This window comes from Argiope bruennichi, chromosome 1, assembly GCF_947563725.1.
Source record: "Argiope bruennichi chromosome 1, qqArgBrue1.1, whole genome shotgun sequence".
Taxonomy (NCBI): domain Eukaryota; kingdom Metazoa; phylum Arthropoda; class Arachnida; order Araneae; family Araneidae; genus Argiope; species Argiope bruennichi.
In genome coordinates this window covers 88,435,341-88,461,618 of record NC_079151.1, presented here as the reverse complement: position 1 = coordinate 88,461,618, position 26,278 = coordinate 88,435,341, and the positions used below count along the sequence as shown (strand labels likewise).

General features: G+C 28.3%; 1 protein-coding gene across 1 annotated transcript in view; it reads right to left on the bottom strand.

Moving 5' to 3' along the window:
• The window catches only part of LOC129970746 (sodium/calcium exchanger 3-like), a 227,261-nt gene that overhangs the window by 62,209 nt on the left and 138,774 nt on the right, over positions 1-26,278 (bottom strand). The window contains exon 2 of the mRNA XM_056084485.1: positions 6,230-6,321. Coding sequence (XP_055940460.1) covers positions 6,230-6,321 — 92 coding nt within the window. The remainder of the gene's footprint in view (positions 1-6,229; positions 6,322-26,278) is intronic.

The following is a 26,278-nucleotide window of genomic DNA, read 5'->3' as shown; positions in this document are numbered from 1 at the left end:
AAAATGTCATTTAAGATCATCCTAAATAAAATTTCGCTGATTTATATATATACATACATATATATATATTAAAATGGTATATCTCTTGGACCTAATTTCAGGGGATTTTCGGGTCACGAGGAATCATTAGACTGTCTTGTCTGCATTCCTTCACAGAAAAAATTCCTTTTTTTTGAATCTCTGCCTGAAGGTGACCCTTGAAAAAGTCTTCGGGCCGGATTCTTTTTTTTTTATTTGGTATAATTTGATTTTACTATTAACGTGATTTTAATACTTTTGTCTCAATTCATCTGTGTTTTAGAAGTAGCTGCATTTGCGCTCTCTAAATACTATGAAGGTTTTCCTCTTCCTTTTTTGGTTTTAGTTTAAATAAGAAATAATTTTTAGTTGAGATTCTGAAACTATTTCCTTTTGTTTTAGTTTTAGTTTTCAAAATATTTCTTACTTTATATATATATATATATATATATATGTATATAATAGAAGTGAATTATCCGATGTTTTTTTTTGTTTGTAACGAATACTTCCAGCTATCGGTTCACATACAGAAGATTCCTTTAATTATGGACTAAAGCGAAATGTTAAATTGCATTTTTTAAATATTTTAAAACCTGTCAAAAGTCTCCAAGCATCTTTCGTCTTAATTTCAACAACATAACTTTCTCCTTTAGTAACAACTTTTAGTTTAATTAAATCTTCACATCAGAGATTAAAAAAAATTATATTCAAAAGTACTGTCGACGTAGAATATAGATAAAAACATTTTGGAATCTTTCTTCAACATCTGGTATTCTTTGAATAACTTCTAGAAAATCTGCACAAACCCACTGTACTTAATATGCAAATAAATACAGCATAACCCGCTTATGTTTGATACAATCATTCCAGAAATTCTTGTTCTGAAAAGGAATGTACACATTTGAAAAAAATCGAATTTCATGTGGAATCTCTTCATACATATTTAAGCTATATCATAAAAACGCACATACCACTTTCTTTATACCAAATACCATGAAAACATTTCTATCCTGCGAACACACTCATATATAGAAAAAGAAAAATTCTGTTCGAAAAGCTTTCCGCAGAAAAATACCATTTCATGCAATCTGAAAAGGGAAAAAAATCTTGTAGAATCTTAATTGGATTTCTGTAACGGAATGGAAAAAATGTGTAAATACAAGTCCTAGCGAACGAAATGATTGAGCGTGGAAATTATTTTTTCTAGTAATGTTAATATGAGTTCTATCAAGTTAACGTTTGATAAAATATTTGCCATATTAATCTCAGTTTTAAATTGAAGTATTTCAATATTTCTTTTGATTAAATGAAAAATTAAAGGAATGTGATATGCTCAAGAAAAAATAAAATTTTTCCCGTTATCATTTGTAATAAGAAAATTAAATCGTGGTTGTAATTTTAATCAGTGATTCAATGTAACAAGATGATAAGGAAGTTAAAATTCAATGTTTTAAATTAAATCTCTAATATAATTAAATATTTTTTTAATATAATTTTAAAGGGAATATATTATAACTTATTGTTGTATTGTAAAGTTTGAAATATAATTTGTTAGAGGCATTCTTTTAGTCAAAAATTAGTAAAACTTAGATCTTCTATAAAATGCTTGAACTTGAATGTACTTCATGTTGGCGATATCAAATTATCATGGAAATCCATTATAATTCCAAGAATTTATGGAAATGACGAATTAATTAAGAATTATCATATTTGTTTAAAAATTCAATCATTAATTGCTGTAAATCGTGAAAAAATTTGGACAAATTACGAAGACATGCTAAAATTTAAGACAAAAGTGAGAAATACACAAAGTTAAATATGAACATAAGATGATACCAAATTATTAAAAATAAAGTTAGTTATTCCATTAGTACGTTTAAAAAGTTCCTTTTCCTTTAAAATAAGCAAAAAAAGTGAATAGTAAAAAAAAATCCTTTTATTCAAATATATATCCTTTAGTCACGTAGTTTATGATTACAAGTTTTGAAACCTCTCGTCTAAGACAGGATTTTATCTTGGGAACTTCATCACTATTAAACACCAATTCATCGATCCATCCAAATATCAACCAGGATATCAACAACAACCGAATCATAATATTCCAATACTACCATAAACAAATTATTATCCTGATTTCGTTCATGTTACTTTCTATGCGACTAATTTATTTAAATTACAATGATTCTCAAATTCCACAAAAGTGCAGCAACGAAGGCACTTTAGGAGGTAGCAATAAAGATTTATAATCTGTATTAAAGCTTTGTATGATTGATAGCAAAAATGAATACTTGCGCAGAGCAATAACAATAAAGAACATGCTAAATAAACAGATTCTATCTACATTCATTTGTCTTTTATAAATAAATTCGAAAAAATTTGATCTTAGAAATCCTTTAAATAAAAAATGGTGAAAGTTATTAATTGAAAAAAAAAAAGAATCTTCAGAATTTTTTCGCAGAATTCGTCAGTTTTAAGTCTTAACTTTCGTGTTTAAAAATTAAATAAAGGCGATGCAAAATAATGTAGATTTAAAATATGATTGGCCTCTTGACTTTAATCAGTCTTCAATTTTTAGGCATTTACAAATATGAAAAAAAAAGAAGAAAAAAACATTTATCTGAAATTCTGGAGATCTTTGTAGATATGTGAAGATTGTCTATTCTTTATAGAATACAGAATTTAAATCCCATGGAAATTTGTATACCCATTAGTATTTTAGTTACCTTCTATTATGAACCAGCTATGTATGAAGCCTCCAAGTATGTATTGTTTAAATAAATAAAGCAGTTACTAGTTACACAGTACACCTGAAAAACGAAGACAAACATGTTGACTCATTATGATCTAACAACAGCAATACGTATCCTAAATAAAGTAAATCATAATGTAATCCGTGAGAATAAAGCCGTGAAATGGGACACTTCATGTAATACTGTTCCTTGCCTTATTGTAAATTACTTTCTTAAACGATTCTGCGTGCCAGACTATAATGAAAGCACTCAAGGAATTCTTAACTGAGATGTTTAACATCAGGAATTTAAGTTCAAAGAATATTTCCTTCATGTATATTCTCGTATTTAGTTGTAAGTATATAGTCTGGCAGAAAAATGGCATTCGTTTACAGAAATTGATGGTAAACGAACTGTAAAACAAGTGCAAAACTTCTCTTGAAAGTTGTTTAATCTGAGCTACGAGCATCTCGTATAAAGCTGGTAGACAGTCATGCATTTAGAAAAATGAATACCTAAAGCCTTAAAAAAAGGGATTTCATGTTATTCTAAACGAATTTATTCTTTAATTATGTTTATATATTTATTTTTTAAAATATTCCATTTATTTTCCGAATATTTTTAATATTCCCATTTTCAACTATTTTTTTTGTTTCAAATATTTTTTTTAAATGATATAAGTTATATTAAAATAAAACTAATTTTAAATTTTAGGAATTCTATATATTTGAAATATGGCAATGTTCTTACATTCATTCTCAATATTCAACAGCATTCTTTATACTGGTTTTCCTTGATATTTCCAATTTTCTTTAATGCTTATATCTTTTAAAATAAATAATGAACAAAAAGTATAATGAAAGTTATATGCTGCTTTATTAAAAAAAAGTCTCTAGATAAATGCATATGATAGAGGTTCTATTTAAAATCTCTTATACAAAAATTTTTAGAAGTTAAATTTTTATATTTTATTTTATTAAACTTGCTCGAACTTTGGATTAAATAATAAATATGAGTTAAGATTATTATTAATACAAGCAGGCATCATGCAGATATTGAAAAAGAATAAAACATTTGAAAAACGATTAGATTGAAAAATCGTTTGAAGAATAAGCATTGTATGCACAATTCACTTTTTATTTGAAAAAATTTGGGACAGAAATTATAAATATGTTTTAAATAATGTTATTTTGAAAGTCGTGTCTCAATCTAAAGAGAGCTATCATTTCATGTTTTATCCTACACTGCAGAGATTATTTCTTATTCGCTTTTATGTGTGTAATAAATCTCTAATCGCCTACATTGCAATTTTCCTGCCTGTGGGAACTGTTTGTGTTGAGATAATGTTTTGAGGGGATTTTCTAATGTGAAGTATGTTTAGGAGCTTTATATATGCAATTTCTCTTGACTCCACATACTTGTACATTGTCGATTTAAGAGGTGCATTGTAACGGAAATGGTCGTGAGTATGTATAAACGCACTGCAATGAATTCGAAATCATTTCATGACAAAAAAGAGAAAAAAAAAGAATTCGTCCAAAAGCAGGATTCGAACTTGTCGTTATCCCAGTGAACTGGATTTCTAGAATTTTCTAATGAGCACAATCAAACTCAGAGTAAATGAAATCAGCGTTTTTCAACCCTATTCAAAAGGACTGCTTCATAATAAAGAATAAAATTCTAAATGACCATTTCTTGTGGTTTTTGTACAATTATTAACAAATTTTCAAATAGGTATTTGGAACTCAACCTTTATTTTTTAATAGATTTTTCTGCTTAAATTTTAACGATCCTCAGTATATTTGATAATATAATATAATCTTAGATATCACAGAACTCATGATGAGGAACTTCTATTTCAATATCACAGAACTCGTGATGAGGAACTTCTATTTCAATATCACAGAACTCGTGATGAGGAACTTCTATTTCAATATCACAGAACTCGTGATGAGGAACTTCTATTTCAATATCATAGAGCTCGTGATGAGGGACTTCTATTTCAATATCACAACTCGTGATGAGGGACTTCTATTTCAATATCACAGAACTCGTGATGAGGAACTTCTATTTCAATATCATAGAACTCGCGATGAGGGACTTCTATTTCAATATCACAACCCGTGATGAGGAACTTCTATTTCAATATCATAGAACTCGTGATGAGGGACTTCTATTTCAATATCACAACTCGTGATGAGGGACTTCTATTTCAATATCATGCTTAAATGCGTCTGTATAGAATCTGATAAAATGAAATAATCGCGGTGTGTTTTTCCTTAAGAAATGCATTTATTGAATGTCTTTTTATAGCACAGCAGCTAGTATTGGCCAAAAAAATGCACGAGAATTTGGTACTTTTGCTGTGCAATATACGCTGTGCTGTTCCTTTGGGGATACTTTTTCAAAGCGATTTACTTATTTGTTTATTTTTACAAATAATATATTTTGCAATTTTCGGATCACATTAATATCGTTAAATCATTCGTTTCGATTGCACCAACGCCCTGTTATAGTTGTCAACATGGCGATTCCCAACGGTTTGCATTTTTTGACAATTTACCAAGATTTCAAATATTGGCTTTAATAATTACAACTCAGAGACCATTTTTCATTATAAAAGTTGTATAATCTGATTTAAATAGAATCTATAATTAGTAATTCTTCTTTCCCATTTCAACTTTTGATAATAAAGATTACTTATAGCAGTATTTCTTTTTTTTCAACAGAAAATACAAGAACTATGAAAATTGCATAGAAAGAAGGAAAAGAGGCCAGTAGAAGAGACTGAGAGAAACAAGTAATGCCAAAGTTTTCCTGATTCGCAAATTAAGATACACCATTTAATTGAAGTGTACAGAATATTTGCAACTGAAGTGCAACCAACAAATTTAGAACAATGCAATTATTTTAAAGAAGTCAATTAAAAAACTTTCCAAGTAGAATAGCGTAGAATGAATCATATTAATTAATTAAACACAGAATGGGATAGTTGTATCTAAAATAAACTAGTCTAATAATTTATTGTTTCATTATGCAAAATTCATATTCTTGAACAATATAAACAGACTTGGCTATTGATATAGATGATATTTTTGGAAGCTGCATATTTGAATAAAAAAAATTAAAATCGGATTTTCTTCAAAGGATTCATTTTAAAACCCATTAAATTAATATTAATTTAGGTAAACAATTTAAGTTTAAAGTTACTCTATATATATGAAAAACCTAACTACTTTTCTCAAATTAGTTTACTGAAATACATTCTTTTCAACATTTACTATGAATATGAATAAGCGTAACGACGTCTGTCACAAATAACAAATATGTTTTTTAGGCTATTGTCTTGTTGCGTTTTATAGATGGAGTTATAATGACATAGATGTTTCCATAAATTTCATGCATATGCAATATTTCATGCAAGAATAATGCCTTGTTCAGAAATGTAAGAATAAATTATTTTATAAATAAATAAATAATACCTTCTTCAGTTCTTGGATCCCCCAACTCCACGTAGAATACAGAATCTCGCTCATAGCTCTCATTATCTACAATCTGGATTGGAATTTCCTTTCTGAAAAATTAAAAAATAACTTCTATATCTTCAATTTAAGAAATCATATTTCAAATAGAAATATTATAAAAAACACTTTTAAAGCAAATTTAATAGAAACACTTCTTAAAAGCAAACTTTTATTATAGATTTTTGAATTTGAATACCTTAATACTTAATCAGTTCTTAGAAACACAATTTGCAAAACAGATTTCTGTTTATTTCTAGTTTTTAATTTATTGTTCATTATTATTAACATTATAAAATCTTAAAACCAGTTTTTTTTTTTTCTTAAATTCAAAACCTGTTGGCGAGAAAACCTCACTTGTATGGAATAAATGAGATTAAGAGGGCGCATATTCCCTAATTTAACTAAAATTAACTGATTAAGTGAATTCTGAAAATTAATTGAAATATTGTATTGTTTTCGAATATATGCAAAAGTTCAAAATTTTAGATCTCTGTCTCATCAATAAGCCGAAAGAAAAATCTGCTAAAAATTTTTCCTTTTTGAGAACATGAAGCGTCAAATTAAATCAAAACATGTAATAAATATTGTTTAAGATCTTTTAAACATGTGTATAAAATATAATAATATGACGATACTAAACATATTTACTTTAAGAAGAATAGAAACAAAAATCATTATTTCATTATCTAATGCAGAGAATTTTCCATCGACAGCCATCGTTACTTCACCAAACATTTTTCACAGATTAGTATAACGTCGCTTTATTTCTTGGCATATTTCCGTCGCCAAAGCATTCACACATGAATTATTTGGTTCTTATTTTTTCCTGCCTCACTTCCTAAATTAATTTGCTCTTGGCTACCGCGTGGCGTCAAATGAGGCGGAGGGAAATTATCTTTCCCGAAGGACACTTACTAGCTGGCTTTTATCTGAAGACAACTTTTAAGAGAAAATTTTGATAGTGTTTACATTGAAGAACTAGAGTCTCCAATACATAGTTTATTATAAAAATAAATAAGTTCTAAACTTTTGTTAAATATTCTGATGGTAATTGTAATGATGATGTTTGACATACAATTATTATTATTTTATATTACCTACGGTGACAGAATACAGTTATTTATGTTTTTCTAATATGCCAATATAACCATTTTCATTCATTTCAAAATGGCCATTTTATTGATATTCTTACATTTTGCATTAAGTATTTATATTATCTGAAATAAAATATACATAACATAACACCATCCTGCTCCCCGGTGTCTATAACACTAAGTTATCTAACCAGTTGGATGAGCACAAGATGGAAGGAAGAAAGGAAAAAAAGAAAAAAATGTTAATAAAATATACAGGAGGATCATAAATTATTCACCTGACAAGATAATTAAATTGAAAATAATTTTACGAATTATTAAGAAACGATTTATATTGAAATAATCTGCAGTTTAAGAAATTTCATTTGTTCTCATTATTACGAATGATGGCCACATGCAGTGCAAAAATTAAGATGGATGCTACGATACTACTACATGTTCTCTCATTATGAGAAGCGAAAATTTCGAAAACAATTCCGAGGCGATTCAACCTTGAATTCGATAAATCTCGGCAAATGGAACAATCATTTAAAAGATGATTAAAAGGGGCACTTTTTTCTCATTAAGAAATCAAGTGCATGATTTCTTTGGTGAACATTGTCAGATTTAAGGATTAGTAGAAATGGAAAATTTTTATGGCTTTCACGCTCTTGTAATATGATAGCTTACTCTTTTTGGGGGAGGTGGTATACATTAAAATCGAGTTCATGCTGCATAGCTCGCAGCGAAGAATAAAGAAATATAATCCCCGCAGGAAACAGATATTATGACGGCAAAAATGCTTAGCAAAGAGAATAGACGATACTTTTCGAACAAATAATAGTGATAAGGTTAAAGTGTATTGACATAATTTTTTTTTAATTGGAGATAAAATTCAGTGAGTCTTTTTCACCAACAACTTTTTATGTATTATTTATATCAAATATTTAAAGGTGTATAATTTTTCAACATCATGTAGTTCTGAGTGAATCGTTATTATTTATGTTTTTGATGACTACATTTTCAGTTATTAAAATTCTTTTTCCTCATATACCGGAACAGTGGTAGGAAAATAATTAATGCCTTCGCGGTTTGCGGAACATTTTATCGATACATCTCGTCATTCTAGGCACACAAATAAATCCATGTTTTTAATTATTCTCCTTCGACACATAAAAAAATGAGAATAGTAAATTTTTAACGAAATTCGACAAGTCATCCTAAGAAAAATGATAATATCTCTACTTCATTGCTCCCATAGGTTTTCATGGATTACACTTGATACCATTAAGGCACGGCAAGGACTTCATCACATTTCCATGTTTTAATAGAATCAATGCTAAAATAATTGCACATCTATCCATATGTTACTCTACATAGGATTTTCATTCAGAAAAAAATGCTAATCAGTGAGGCTTTATTTTGTTCTATGTGCCATTCTTTTTTCGCACTTTTTTTTTGTAAATTGTGTGAAAGGTTTTGATAAAATACTCCGGTTGCCTGATTTAATTACTTTTAAGTGTACGCTTTTTAAGCTATAATAATGGTACTCTTACGGATATATAGTATTGCCTTCTAATACAGTTAATCTTAAAATGAAGAATATAGATTTAAAAATATTTCAATGGAGGTTATTGAACCCCCATTCTTGATATAAAAATAAACGAAAGATTTGACAACAAAAATGATGGTTCTAGAAAATACAAGGATTATGATTAGATTGTTATTAAGAGCCGATATCCGAGATCCTTCTAGAAAATTATATACTCTGTGAGGAATATATAAATAGCGGTGTCGCACAAAGTCTTTGGAGTGTTGATCTTGAATTGAGCATTCTAATTGAATTCGACTGGCTATAATGCTGTTGCGGTTGTTTAGTAACATATTGTTTCTAGCCAGAGTGTTGTCCCTATCTGTCATTTTGTACAATTCTTTTATATTTTGCTACCGGTCTTTTGGAATAGTCTTTTGAAATAATTATCTATTATTGAGCATAGTGAATGTCTTATCTGCCTATCCACAGGACGAATTTTTGTAACAATAACAAAAAGGAAATTTTCTCTGAACATGGCTCCTTTGATATCGATACATTTAAATATTTTGTATATATCCAGCGTTTTCAGTAAAAAAAAGTTACTACTTGTGTTATCCAAATACAAATAAATTTTACTGATAATACAAACCAAAAAGAATTTTTTTCATCGAAGATAATATTGCTTAAATGCTTCAAAATATATTTCGTGTCCTTTAAAATCTTTCTTAACAATTGGGATAATTTCGAGCTAATCCCATGAAATTAAAGTAATAACTACCAACAATTTTTGTACTGTACTAATTTGCAATTATGGCTCATTAATAATAATTTAACCCAGCATTCCAATGTTAAAAATACAGTAAAGAATTATCGAAAAGATCGTAGGGTAAGTAGAAATCAGGAAAAAATAAGTTAATTTCATGACAGGTAATCTTTTTTAATTCTGAAAAACGTTAAGGTTTTTTTTTTTTGAATAATAAATGAATGGACAAAACAAAATAAGCAAAAAAAAAAAAAAAAAAAAAAAAAAAGATCACAAATCTGAGAAACGACTGAGAAAAGGGATTTATTTAAGCATTCGAGGCTCGAAAATGAAAGTTAAAGAGAATCATACAAATTTTTACAAAATGAATCATTTATTCATAATTTTTAATTACAAATCTAACTAAATAACATTTTTACCGAGTTTGAGTTTTTCAAACTATTAATCAATCTAATATATAAAACGAATATTCCAGATATATGTATGCTTCATTGAAACAATTCGCTCAGATTTATTTAAACTAATTTGATATATTAGCATCTGCAAAAAATTCTCTTAACAATATATGAATTTCAGAATACAATTTCTAAAGTTTAATGACGAAAATTAAAATTAATTATGTGTTATTACTATTGTTTAAGTACCTTACATGATGCTTATAAATAATTTCTTAAACTAATAAGGGTAAAAATAGTTCTAACATGTGTTTGAAACTTCCTAGTATTATTAATATTTTAGTTGTTCCAAAAAATCAGTACGAATTCTCCTTCTTACTGAAAATGGTTAATGAACATCGTTAAAGCTAATTCTCGTGTTTCTGTTATGAGTAATTCGTAGAATTATTCCAACTGGTTACATGACCTCCTACTATTTTCGTGAGAAATATAGCTCCAATTACCGATTCTTGCTTTTCTTTCCAGAAGAAAGAATAAACATGAAACTATTACATATTGTAGATAGTTTCCTACGATTATGGGAGCAACTTTGAACATTATTTAAGAAATATTTCTTTACCCGAATGAACTAATCAGCCATAGTAAAGACTAAAGCATTACAAAGTTTTTGAAATAAGTGTTAACCCTCTTTTCAATATCACTTGAGAATATTTTCCCATGCACCAAGGATGTGAAGATAATCATCAAAGTAATTGGGAAGGCAGCAAATGAATTTACCAGAAAGTGCTAGCGCTTGGGTAACTACAACTCATAAAATGCGAATTACTTCCGAGTTACAGGCGTAACGTTCGAAAGAATTGTCTTTTATTCTCTAAGACTTAACTGTACAACAGAGTTTCGATGCTAATGTTCACAATTAGTAGATTCCCAAGACAGTGAGCAAGTAATTGTAATTACTTTCGATTTTTCCAACCGATTCGCTAATACATAAATGGATTAGAAAGTTCAATTTAACCTTTCCTTTTGCAGTTATTCTATTTCATACTATAGTTTTCTGTCTTCATAGAATTTTGGTATATAATTTTAAAGTATCTTATACATTGGATGCAATTTTTTTGAAAATTATTTCAAAAAAGACTTTTTTTAAATAATAGAGATGATTTTCATACCAGTAAAACCTATTTAATGATTTTAAAATATGATTGATTTTTTTCATCTATATCATATTAAGAAAATGTTAAAGAAAAAATGTTCAAAATAAATCTATAGAATGCATTTATGCAAAACATTATTCTTCATTTCAAAGAGATTTATTAAAAATTTTCTTTAAATGAACATAAAAATATTGAGTATTGACACATAATTTCATTTAACAAATAATTCCTTGATTCCCAAAGATTTGAAGCTTAAACATTTACCTAAGCCATATTTCATTTACAACTATTTCGTCTCCATACGGAACTTCTTTTTTACTTCATTAAGTGTAAATTTTTATATGACTATGCTGAATCTAATTGTACAGTCAATCGGAAAATTTATATATTTTACGACTAGATAATACAACATGCATTATTTTTATAGCTATTTGCTATTGAAAGTTGAAAGTAACTAATTACTTTTGAAGAAGACAATGCAAATGAATATAAAGAATGTCATTAAAATAAATCATTATGTTTCAGTTAAATTTTTTGAAAAATATTATAAAATATTTATTTACGAATTTTTGAAAATAATTGATTGTAGAAACATCACTGAAACAAAAAAAAATCATTTAAAAACAAAATGTATCCTAAAAACGGAAAGAATTTTTTGCAGGGGGGAGGGGTTAAAAAGAGGTATAAGGATCAGTGGATTTCAGTAAATTCTGTAAATAAGACATATATTACGTAATTTTTGAATTAAAAAATAAGATAAACTCTATTTAATATTTAAATTTCAGCATTAGAATGAATGCTGAAATTTAGAATGCATTATTCAGCATTAGAATGCATTTAAACTGTTGTAAAATTTTTATTAAAGAGCAAAATTACTGATTAGAAAATTCAGGATATATAGATAAATTAGTATACAAAACGTCATCAAAAATATTTATTATATTTTAATTTAAGAGATTTTTATGCAAGTTGATTTCACCGAAATATATATTTTTTGAAAACTGTATCCAACAATGCAAATAGCATTAAAGCATAAATAATAAGAAAATAAAACTTCCCAAATGACGAACTTAAAAATAAAATTCAAATGACTTTACGTAAAAAAACAGAGTAAAAGTTAAGATTATTGAATCAGAAATTAGTTGATATTTTCACTAGAAACCATCGTAGTTATTTATCTTAATTACATTTAATCTCCCTTGGGCAATTCTTTGTATATCTAGCTATATTGAGATCCTAAGAAAATAATTTACTATACCATTTTTAAGACAAAGTATTTCAGGAAATCAGTATTTTTCCTCTACTGGAAAAATTTGGAACAAAGTATGTAAAAAATATTTTTTTCTTTTCGAAAAATACAGAATTTAACGATAACCAATTCATCAAGATTTCACTTTATAAACAGCTTTTGTTGATGTCGTTATGTGGATTTACTTTTGATTGTGCATAATATTCTATTTCCTTCAGAATATAAATCGTTTTCCTTAATTACTTATCACTCTTCTTTACCTAAAATGGATTTTTTAATAAAAATTCTCAAGCAAAAAATTACTATGCATTATTTAAATATTTCTAAGAATCTTAGTTTCATGCATTGCATATACTAAATTATGTCACCTTAAATAATTTTATAAGAAAAATATTTTGGAATACGGGACTTCTAATTAATAGACGTCTGCTGGGCATAAAACACTAATCGATCACTTTCTGAAAAATAATTAATCTTAGTTAAGGCTCCCGTACGTTTCAGAAAAACCTAAAATCGAGCCAGTATTCTAAATAAGAAAGAAAGCATATTATGAACGCATTGGCGAAGATGAATTATTTTCTCCAGGTAAATCTTTTTTAAAGTTTAGAAGCTTTCAATTTTAGAGAAATTAATTTTTAAAGGTGAAAGGCCTCCGAAAAAAAAAAAGATTCAAAATAAGTTTTATATTCCAAATATTCAAAATGGCTCTGATATATCCTTAAATACAAACAATAGGAGGGAATTAGTTTACTGTTTTAAAAAAATGAATTTGTTTACAATGGATGGGTACGACTATGGATAGAAATAGTGCTATATCATACAGAACAATGTGGATTGGAAAGTAAATGTAAACATTGTCTTAAAAATTGTTTTGATGCATGCATTAACTCCTTATTTGTATATTTGAAAACGAAATTATATTCATGAGATGAGACCTGTTTACAATAGGCCGATGCAAGATGTTTACTCCTTAGAGTAATAAAGAAATAGTGCTATTCAAAAGTTTTAAAAAAAGCTACTTATGTCTAGTAATATTCAGTAAACATTGATTGTTCGTAAATTAGAAGTATAATTAAATTTTTACATTAAAAAGTATTCTTCATGATGTTTACAATCATTTCTACTTAAAACGCAAAGAGGAAAAATATTTTGAAAATGTAACAATAAATGCGATTGTATGAAAAATTGTAGAAATATTATTCAGAACAATTAAAAGAAAACTTACAGTATTTTTTATTTGTAACAGAAAATACCACCAAAAGATAATTTTATTCTAAGATGAAAATGATTCGAAGAAAGCAATTATGCTGAGCAACCTCCTATGAGAACGGTGATAATATTTTTTTTAAAAATAATTTTCAGAAATATTTAGATTTTTTAAAAAAATATATACGTAGAAGAAATCAAGAGAAAATTTATTATTTTCTTCACCACTACAATCCATTTAAAAAAAGTATTTTGGACCTTTATAAATTACACTCATTTATCCATCATTTTTTTTTCTTTTTCAAATTTTTTATTCATTATTTATTTTCTAATTTACTTCGAATTTTGTGGTACTAGTTAGCTTAATTATTTAATATACAAGAGGTGTTAAAACGAAAAGGTACGAAACGACACTGTGGGTATAAATGAAGACTTTATTCAAAGTATACATCATAGATCTGAGCATAATGATCCTATTGATTAACGAGCCGGAGGATTCCTTGCACACAGAATTCCTGTGGACGTGAGGAGACCCAGTCCTTCACGGCGTCCTTGAGTTGGCCGTCCGAGTTGAAGCGTTTCCCTTTCAGATGTTTTTTCAGAACCATTAACTCCGATGTGTACCGTGAGATACTCCGAAGACTAAGCAAGTCCATCAAGAACAAAAGACCGAGGCTACTCACGGAGGGTGTGGTTCTGCTCCATGATTACGCATCTCCAGGGTCACACACGCGGAACTGGCCAAGTTCAAGTGGAAGCAGCTCGACCATCCACCCTACAGCACGGATATGTCGCCCTGCTATTTTCTTGTGTTTGTGACCCTGGAGACGTGTGGACTCGCGTTATCATGGAGCAGAACCACACCCTCCGTGAGTAGCTCCGGTCATTTGTTCTTGATGGACCTGCTTAGTCTTCGGAGTATCTCACGGTACACATCGGAGTTAATGGCTCTAAAAAAACATCTGAAAGGGTAGCGTTTCAACTCGGACTGTCAACTCAAGGATGCTGTGAATGACGGCGTCTCCTCATGGTCACAGGAATTCTGGGAACAAAGAATCATTATGCTCAGACCTATGATGTATACTTTGAATAAAGTTTTCATTTATACCCACAGTGTCGTTTAGTACTTTTTCATTTGAACACCCCTTGTAACAAAGTAACATTTAATGTAAATATATAAGAATGTTGAAAAGAATAGCCAGTTTTCTTTAATGCTCCAAATTCAATGTTTTTAAATCACATTAACTTGTTATGTACATAAGAATTTTGATAATCTTAACGTAATTAAATTATGGGATATATAAAAAAATTTTATTTTATTTAAAATTTGCTAAATGCAGAAAAGATTAAGAAAATAGAACTAGATATGAATTAATTTTGATTATTGTACTATATGTTGTACAGTATCATAAAAAAACGGACTTTTTAGGAACACGAATGACAACAAGTAAGAGATATCTAACTGAAGTTTCAATAAAATCCAAGAAGCATATAAAAAAGCTTGAATGAATTATTACTGCACTCGTCCTGAAGTACGAAACATAGTTAAAAATTGAAGTCAATGAAAAGGAATTAATTTTGCATTTGAGATCTATTTATAACTCTCAGAATTTTGGGCATGGCGGTATTTTAAGAAGACAGAATTGGTAATGCCTATTTTTTGAAAAAGGATAAATTTACAACTGTTTTTTTTAATTTGTTAAAGAAAGTTCATTTCTGGTCAAAATTTATTTCAACTTCTAGCAAAATTATTTATTAGAAAAAAATTTGATTTCAGTTTTACAGAAAAAAAAAAAAAAAAACGGAATTGTAGCGAATTGCTTCGAAAAATAAACAAAACTCTTTTTTTGGGGGAGGGGATTCTATTATATCTGGTAAATATTATCAGAATCTCATGCATGTTAAAGTTTGCAAAGGAATTCCAGCTGTAATTTATCTCAAAGTTTGAATCTAGTTAAAAATTGCCTCATTAAACCAAGCTATTAGGGTATTTTTAATCCAATAAAAAATATAGAAATTGAAAAGCAGCAACGAAGTTTACTTTAATAGTATAACATAAAATAGAATTACCCTACCACTTGATTATTAATAAAATTATATCTAGGTAATTCCTTAAATAATTACATTCTTCATGATTAATGGTAATTTGGAGATTGTTGATTTTTTTCTCCCTCCTTTTATGTTTGCTGCCACTCAATAATAAAAAAAATCATAATAATTACGTTCTTGACCTAAATACATTCATTAAGCAATCTTATGGCGCGATAATTTTGGAGCCAATTTATGTTACAAAATAGGAATTCGCGTGTTTGAGGGGAGTTTGCTTGGATCACGTGCACCTCTCGAGTTATTCGGAAAGGGTGGAGACGCTACGTGAGAAAAAAAAATGGAATTTTCTTTAGGTTCTCTAATTATGAAAAACATGTGGTGACGCCATTTTTACTTTGATTATTGTGTGTTTCTTAGATTTATTTTATGTATATTCAAAGATTAACCTTCGAATATAGGAATTTTGCTTTTTTTAAAGCGTTTTTTTCATAATTCATAAGTAAAATTATATTTCCAAACAAAATTGGCATAAACATATTTTTTACTACTGTTGTGATTTAATTTTTACCTTCCCACAAATTTTTGAAATTGAGGCTAAACAACAATAATTTTATTTTTATTTAGGTATTTATCTGATATATATAAGGTATCCACTCTAATCATAGACAGTTTCTTAATCCTTAAAAAGAAGTACGTACTTTCATTAAACAGAAATAATTTAAATGATGTAAAAAAAAATAGTTTATAATGTTTGATACAAAGGGTGCATTGCAGAAAATTGCTACATTTTCATAGTTAACTGGAACAAATTTAATGAAATATTTTTAACACATTAGTCCATTAATTTTTATTAATCTTTAGTCTAATATTAATTTTTAACATATTAGTCTAATCTATTTATCTAATCAAGTTATGAAGTTTTGATTATCATTTTTTAAGCCAATTAAATTCTTTTTCAACGAGTGCTGCCTGTTAATTAGTAGATTTTTCTCGAGGTCACCTTTGAAATGTTTTAAATTGCAAGCATTTAATATAATAATATTCAAAGCTTAATAATTCTGTTAGTTTAGAAGAGCGAAAGTTTTTTTTCTGTTAAAAAGATTTAGTTTATTAAAAATATTTTGCAAAATATTAGTGTTAGGATCGATAGAATATATAAACTTTTTGAATTTGTAATTTTTCAATATGAGATAGATTGATGAAATGAAACTAAAATAATTGTTTTATTTCAGTGTATGAATTTTTCTGACTTGAAGTACAATGAAACCTCGCTTCACGATCATAATTCGCTTAATCGTAATCTTAATCATAATGCGAAATACTCGTTAAGTGAAGTAACTATAATAGGATTTCCAATTGGAATCCATGAAAAATAAAAAATTGTAATCCATTCCGAAGAAATATTCAAACAAATATGTAATAATGCATTTTACTATTTATAATACATGAGGTTTTTCTACAAGAAAACTATCTAAAGGTATGTCTTTGCATACGCTTCAAAATGCAAATATGCCGCGGCATTATAGTGGTAAAATCCTAGATGGGCCCACCTCTTGACGACTTATTTGAAATATCGCCAAATTGACTACTAATTGAATATTTGTTATTATTATTATTTTTCAATTAAAAAACGATACTTAAAGGCCAGAAATAAAAATAAATAAAATAAATATAATAAAAATAAATAAATAATAAATAAAATAAATAAATAATAATAAAATAAATATAACAAAAAATATAAAAAAAATCCGTCTAGGTTGCCACATTGGTGACGTTATCACCGCTTGTTTGGCGAGAATTCAAAAAGACGCCAAGAGGTGGGCTGTGCTAGGATCCATCCATTATGGTAAAATCCTATTATAGCTGAATTTCTAGCGTGCATAGTTATTGTATCATCTAAGCGATGCTTCTCAGCATAAGGTTAAATAATTTCCCATACTTTCAGCATCTTTCATTGCAAGCTTGCTGCATTGGTTGTTTCTTCCTCTCTTCACAAAATCTCACTCTCAGCCTTTTTAATGGGACACAAAACGCAGTTTCGTAAGTTCATCGATAGTTCATCCATTCCCTATTAATACAAGATATTGTACGATATCTCCACGATGTAGTCCAACATTCTGAATGCAGGCCAACATCGTGTAGACATCAATTGTTGCAATATTTTTAGGCATTTTGTTGTATTTATTTATATTTTTATTAATGGAGAATAAAAACAATACTATAAAAACATGAGGCTTTCTGATGAAAAAATATTGATTGAAATGCGTATGCTCCTTTAAGAAACGTGGTGATGATGAGGTGTGTTCTAGATAATTCAGTTCTACAAGTGACGCAAAGAACTCATGAGTGTTTCACGCCTCCTAATCATAAGACCCTTCTTAATAGGTAGAAATAAATTTAAATATTTATTTTTATTATAATATTTATTTTTATTTATGTGCAAATATTTATGTTTTGAGAATGAAAAAAACAACAAATAATTTAAAAAATAGTTAATTTGATTCAATAATTAAAATTTTAAGCACATGACAAATAAATGTTACTTTTTAATGTTTTCTATAGAAATGTTTTTATAATATTCAATAAGATATATTTTCCTTATCGTATTGCTTTTGAAGCATCATGTTTTTATATTAGCATTTAGACTTTCACATCTTTGATAAGAAATCATTTCTACTTTTAAATATAATAATAATAGTGTCTATTTAAATTTTTAATTTTTATAATTTTCTATTTTTTTAAATTCTTTAAAATAATTCATAATTTATTACTATAATTATTTTGTTTCTTATAATTAAATATTTGACTAATTTATCACCAGATGGAGCCTCTAGATAAGATCAAAATTTTAATAATGTCTGTCGATAAATTGATAATAAAGTTTGAAAATAATAATTGCATCTTTATAAACAATAAAAAATTTCAGAATTGTTTTGCATCGTGAAATCAGTGAAAAATAAATTATAGTATCTCATTTTGACAAAACAAATAATTTAAATAAAATTGTTTAAAAATTAACATGGGAAAGTGTAAAAAAAATACAAATTTTACTATTGATATAAACTAATTATAAATTGTATGTGTTGATGCTAATGCAATAAATTCTTGCATTTTCATAAGGCTTTTATGAAACATTCGAAAAAGTTTGTTATGTACAGAGGTCTTCACAATATATCAAAGAAGAATCTTTTTCGTATATTCCCGAGCCTTCTCATGGAAAATTGGTTTACAACCCTCGAGATAAATGAAACTTTATACGTTTCTGCCTCTCCATTCTTCTTCTCGTGAAACTAATACCCCCTTTAAACTTTTCATACCTTTGCTGTTTTGGTGACTGAAACCTTGTCAGTATATATTTTCCCGCCTTTCTGCATTCTCCTGAGAGAAGAAAATTGAATGAACAGGACAAGAACACTAAAACACTTTCCTCTTCTCCTGTTGTATATTGCATGAGTTCGGCGAAAGGGAAGAATTTCGAAAGATCAAATTTTGATGCAAGGAAAAAATAACTAACCGAACATGTGCTAACGGATCGATTAGCACTTGTTCACAAGCCTCGTAGAATTGGATATAACACGAAGATTCTACTTTAAAAAAAGTATTTTTTTATGAAAACAGAGACTGAATCTGATCCAGAAATGTTCACGCATGAATGGATACGGATTTGATAGATGCGAAGTAATTAGCCAAAAGTGTAGTAAATTAAATAAATGATATCAAACTTTAAATAATTTCGAAAACATAGATAATTGAGTAATTTTGTATCAATTCTTTTAGCAAATTGAGTAAGATTTAAGGTATCAGATAGATATGATAAATATAATTAATCGAATCGAGTAGTAATAGAATAAAACTGACTAAGAATATAAAATTTTTTACATATATTTCTTATAATTAATAATTTAATTACATAAATTAATCAATGGGAATAGGATGATTTTTAAAATACTGCTTAGTAAGTATATATTCCGTCAGAAACAATCAAAATAACACGTCGTAGAAAGAAAACAATATCAATCAAATGACTATAGTTTTTGCATTCCCATTTGGAACCACTAATGAAAAACTTTTCATATCATCATTTTGATTTAATCTTATGGAGCGATCTAGGGGAATGATAGGAGGAAACTAGCGTTAAGGTTTCAAATCAAGAATTGGAGGGCTCGAAACCCGATTCCATTTAAGAACCGCCGTTTAACTGACTTTAGTGCATGCTGTATCCTTCGTATATGTTTTGCAGGAGCTTGGGGAGAAAAGCGCCAACTTAGGTGTCGTCGTCGTCATCTCGTAAATCAAAATTATGATGATCGTCCCGAAATGATCTAACGTTACTTTAAAAACGGAATGTTAATATAACTTAAAATAAAAACTAAAACATAAAGAGATCATATAATCTTCCATATGTATGATATTTATATTCGTGTAAGTATGATTCTAAATATACCTTAAAGAATTCCCTACTGGAGACATTAACACTTGAGCTTTGAACTATCTTTCTATCCTGAATAGTAAAGGAGTTACGGGGAAATTTATTTATTTACTAGCCGCCTTTGGCGACCAGCCGGTTCGCCAGTATTATCGCTCCCTACAATTTTCAATTAAATATTTTAAGTAACTGGTCTCTTAATAGATTCTCAAACAAAACATTTTTAATCTTCAAATTTTGATAGTCATACCAAACTTATACTGTTGTTTAGATCGTTTCGTTCAATTTACTATATATATTTTCCTAATGTGTTGTCATTTCCGATAAAACGTGAACTTTAATTTAAAGTGGAAATGCTGAAATTGTAATTAGTATAAAGATATTTTTTAATGAAACCAAGCATTTTATTTTATTTATCATTTTATTATTATTTATTTATTATTATTATTATTGAATATGAGTGTTGCAAACAGAATCGCTCGGAATTTAAGTCTTATGTGAATTACAAAATATTTTTCATAATTTATGTAATATCTCAAACAATAATTCAACAAAAATTTCTCAGATTCAGCATAAAATTCAGTTTTTAATTTTGCTTTCAAAAGGATTGAAATGAAATCAATAAAAATATTTTGTTCCGGCCTATAAATATATTTCAAAAATTATGAAGTCTAAATTTAATGCAGCAAAGTATCAGATTCTGAGAAATATTCTGGACACACCAAATTTTAAATAAATGAATGAATGTTTCTATTTTCCATGATCAACTAAGACTTATTTATGAAGTTTTGAATGTTAAAAATTTAGAAAAACTCAACATTTTCATAATCTTAGGTGAATTAATCTTGAGAAACCTGCACGCTGATTGGCGTATTTTCTTTGAAACGATCGATGGAAAATCATATTTTTGCAGATTTCATTTCCAAAAAGATTTAATTTATTTTCAAATGGAGCTTTAATCGATGGATGGCAACACTTTGAAAAAAAGCTAATTTTTTCCCCATGAATGCGAAACGTGCTCGTGCAGCTTAAATTTTATTTCTATTTTGTACGAAAAAAATTGTTGAAAAATATAGTTAAAATATTTATTTAAAAATTCATTAAAAATAGAAATTTAATTTTAAGGTTAAAACATTGGTATCATTTAAAAGATAAATTTTTGATCTTTAATTTCATGTAAAAATCTTTTTTGTGCGGTAATATTTTCGGAAGTTATAGCAGAAGCACGCCAAAATTTCGCTTAATTTTTAAATAAATAAAATTCTAATTAAAAATTCGAAAAAATAACCCCCAGGTGCACATTCCCGGCCTCCAAGGTATACACTGCCAAACTTGGTATACTCTGTTTCACCCTAACTTGGCAGTATTGTAAAAGGTAGAAAATGTGACGCTCCGCGTTGGGAAAGAGTTCCCCATCAATTCTGACTTTAAAATAGTTAAAATGCGCAGAAATTTATCAAATAATATCATAAATTACAGAAATCCTTTTTTTATCAATATGTATTTAAAATTGTTCTCAAGTTAGAAGTGTTTATATGTTAAGTATTTTGTAAATAAAGCGAACGAATAAAACTAAAAGATTGACATAATGACTTTGGCTAGAACCGGTCTTCAAGGTCAAATATTTGGCGCGCTTTTCTTTTACATCTCCGCCAAACATTCAGGTCTTGTAAAATATGATGATTTTACATTATCCTGTATTTGACGAAAAATCCATGCATATTTTCGTAGAAATGAGATCCCAACATTAGATAAAGTTTTAAAAGATGTGAACGATTATACAGATATCTTTTCGAAAAACATTAGCCGAACTACGCTTTACCGAATATTGAAAGATTTAGGGTTTTCTTTTCAGAAACGATGAAACGAAATGAAATAACATAAAATTAAAATAACGTTAACGTTAAAATTTTAATAATTAAATATTTTATGCAATTCCAACTTCTTCAGCAAAATATTTTATTTTTCAGCAAAATATTTTAAAACTTCAAATTTTGATAGTCATATAATTCACTCATAATATTATAAAGGCCTTCAGTCATAACGTGATATGTATCTCTCTAATTTTCTGTTACCCCTCGTAGAATTTATGCTTTAAATTAAAGTGTAAAGGATTAATCTGCAATTAATATAATAATATTTTTTTACTGAAACAAAGCATTTTTTTTAATAATATGATTACTGATAATAGAGTCACTGAGCGTTTAAACTTTATGGGCACTAAAGAATATCTTTCTTAATTTATGTCATATCTCAAGAATTTGTCAACAAAATTTTCTCAGATTCATCATGAATGGATCGATTCATTAACAATGTTCCATTTTAAATGCATCAAACACTCAGAAAATAAAATGAATCGTTTAAAATAATCTGTCGAAAACAGGTTTAAAAAAACTACTTAAAAAACGATGTACTTAAAACTATAAGCATATATAAAAAATATATATAACTAACATAAATACAATTTAATTACAAAAGCATGCAACTAACCTAAAAATAATTTAAATCATTGAAAACAGGTTAAAAAAAACTACTTAAAAAACGACGTACTTAAAACTATAAGCATATATAAAATATATATATATAACTAACATAAATACAATTTAATTACAAAAGCTTGCAACTAACCTAAAAATAATTTAAATCATTGTAAACAGGTTAAAAAAAACTACTTAAAAAACGATGTACTTAAAACTATAAGCATATACAAAAAATATATAACTAACATAAATACAATTTACTTACAAAAGCATACAACTAACCTAAAAGTAATTTAAATCGTCCGTTGATAATGGTTGCCATGCCAACGATCAGAACACAGTGCGCATGCGTGAATTTTCTTCGCCTTTTACGTAACGCAAATGCGTGAATTTTTCTACGCCAGTTGGGGTAACGCTATGAAGATTAGACATTTTTAATTTCCTTTATTCTGTGCTATTTTAATTCAAAAGTACTTCAGAATGAATCTGAAACATGGATTAATTAACAATGTTTAATTTTAAATGCATAAAACATTAAGAAAATAAACAGAATCGTTTGAAATAATCCACCGAAAAATCTTAACCCTAGCCTCATTACTGTTGGGAGAAAAAAAGAACTAAAGCCTAAATCATTTGGCGTTGGGGAAAATTGAAGATTTTTTTGGCGGAAAAGTTGGCGGTGGGGAAAATGGAAGATTTTTTTGGCGGGAAAGTTAGTTTTTAATTAATAATTGACTACCCCTAACATTTAGGGGGATGAAAAATAGATGTTGGCCGATTCTCATAGATACCGGATAAGCACAAAAAATTTCATCAAAATCGGTCAAGCCGTTTCGGAGGAGTATGGCAACGAAAACTGTGACACGAGAATTTTATATATTAGATTTACTCACTTCATTTATTTTTAAAAAAAGTGCTCAGAGCATTGGAACTAGTACAGAAGATTCTCAAACATGCATGTTGAAGCATATAAAAAAACATAGAATTATGAAATTAAAATCTACGACATGGACGTGAACATTAGAAAAATTTAGAAAATATTGACAGAAAATTTAGACAAATATTAACGACTGAATTAACGTATTAGACAATATTAACAAAAATTAACGTAGACGTAGTAGATTGCAAAAAATAATAATATACAAAAATTAATAAAATATATTCAAAAAGAAATTTTAATATTAATGTCACGCATAACAGAATTCTAAATTCCAGTCCTTGTTATGAATTTTGCTTGAAAATTTTGAAAACTCGGACACAAAAAGAGAGTTTTAATTGGGACTTCCGATATAAGTTCAACTTTCTTTCAAATTCCTTGCAATGAATCTGCTACGAACTCAACAGAGACTTTCAACTTTCTTACAATATATCTCTTACTGGATAAAATCCAGATGCAGACATCAGGTCATTATTAAAGGACCTCTTTAATGAGTTGATTTAAAATCAATAATGAAATAGTTATCTTTCGTTATTCGAGAGAAAAATCGATTTTTAAAATCATTTGCTAGAATTTTCCAGAATTTTCTTCAAATCACTAGTGAACAGTTGTGTAAGTGATATGGCCTATTGTCATCCATAAATATTTCGTCGTTGTCTGTGCACATGAACGGATGGCTGCAAATGGTATCTAAGTAACTGAACATAAGCATTTCCAGTCAATAATATATTCAGTTTGCCCAGACGACGCAGTGAATTCCATGTAAAAACAGCCCACACCATTATGGAGACACTACTAGCTTCCACAGTATCTTGTTGGCAATTAGGATCCATAGTTTTGTGGGGTCTGCACTCCACTCTAACCCTTCCATCAGCTATTACCACTTGAATTCATGATTCATCTGACCAAACCACGGTTTTACAATCGTCTAGGGTCCAACAGATATAGCTAAGAGCCCAGGACAGACGTAGCAGGCGATATCGCATTATTAGTAAAGTAACTCGAGTCGGTCTTCTATTGCCATAGCCCATTAAAGCCAAATTTTGCTGTACTGACCTAACAGACAAGTCCATCGTACGTTCTACATTGATTCTTATGGTTCTTTCACATAGTGTTGCTTGTCTGTTAACATTGACAATTCTATGCATATGTCGGTGAATCTATGTCGTTAAATCAGGCGGTTGGCCATTCGTTGTCCATAGTGGGAAATTATGTCTAAAATTAGATATTCTCGGCTCACACATGACACTGTGAACCTTGGAATGCTAAATTCTCTAATTATTTCCGAAATGGAATGCCCCATGCGTCTAGCCCAAACTACCATACCGCGTTCAAAGTATTTTAATTCCCGTCCTATGGCAATTATCATGTCAGAAACCATTTCACAAGGATACAAATGAAAGTCCTACCAATGTACTGCCCATTTATACGTTTTCTACGTGATACTGCTGCTATCTGTATGCTTGTTTATTACTATCCCATGATTTTAATCACGTCAGCGTAAATCCCTTTTACAAATAGAAAGCATGCAGATTATTTTAGATTTCATTGTAATACGATTTACTCATCATACAGAAAAGTAAAGCAGCTGCTTATCCGCACTAATTCAAAAACTACGGATACTTACCCCTACAACCATAAATGAGCATTTCGGTTGATTTCGGTTGGAGGGTCCACAAAAAAAGTCAAACTACTTTGGTTACGCCACCTCCAAAAAAAAAATCCTGTCTACTTTTGGGAATATTATCAAACCTCCCCCCCCCCTAGTAATTTTTACATACTATGTTAGAACAATCGCGTGCCAGAAGTCATCATTTCTTAGATTTCAATAATACATTTGGGAATCGCATAGTTATTTAATCTAGTTCAATGAAGATTGCTATTTTTTGGTAGATTGCTATTTTTAGATAGATTGCTTTTTTTAGATTTTAGACAGCAATATTTTAAAGTTCAATGGAAAATATTTCATTTTATTTCCAAAGAACATCCTTTAATGAGATATTTTACATAATAATCCCAAGTAAACTGAAATTTCAGATCTTTGATTGAATTTTGAATGCACCAAACTAATAAAAATTTAACTATTCCTTCCTTTATGATTTTGACAATTTAAGTCATGAAAACTGAAGCAAAGAAAATTAATGTACATTTTCTTTGATACGGATAAAATGTTTGCGTTACGCTGTATGATTGAAGAAAATATTATTCAGGTTGTTCCCGTAGCAGACCTAAATCTACCGAATTTCGAATTCATTGCAGATAATTATTTAAAAAAGGAATTTTTAAATGGTAATAAATCAAAATTTTAAGATTTTCTACTATAATTTCAGAGTAATTATTTCACAAATATCATTTTCACACTGCTTTAAAATTCAAAAGAGTTATTTTGTTTGATTTCCACAAGTTTTTAAAAAATATTTTTCCTTTTATAATGATATATTTCGAATTTTTTAGTTAATGGGTTTTACGGGCATTGTTACAATATTAAAAAAATCTTTTTGCGTGCACTGTATCAACATCATACAATTAAGAGCAAATTTTATAATTAAAATAAAAACAGAGAATCAATCTAAATATATTTTTGGACAAAACGTTTGAATGTATTATAAAACATATTTGTTTTTATTCTAGACCGTTACAGCTAAACACAGAGATGCAAAACCAAATTTGAATTATTATGATAATAGAACGGACCGGAATACTGAATAAAATATTTAATGGCATTTACAATATCCATCAGC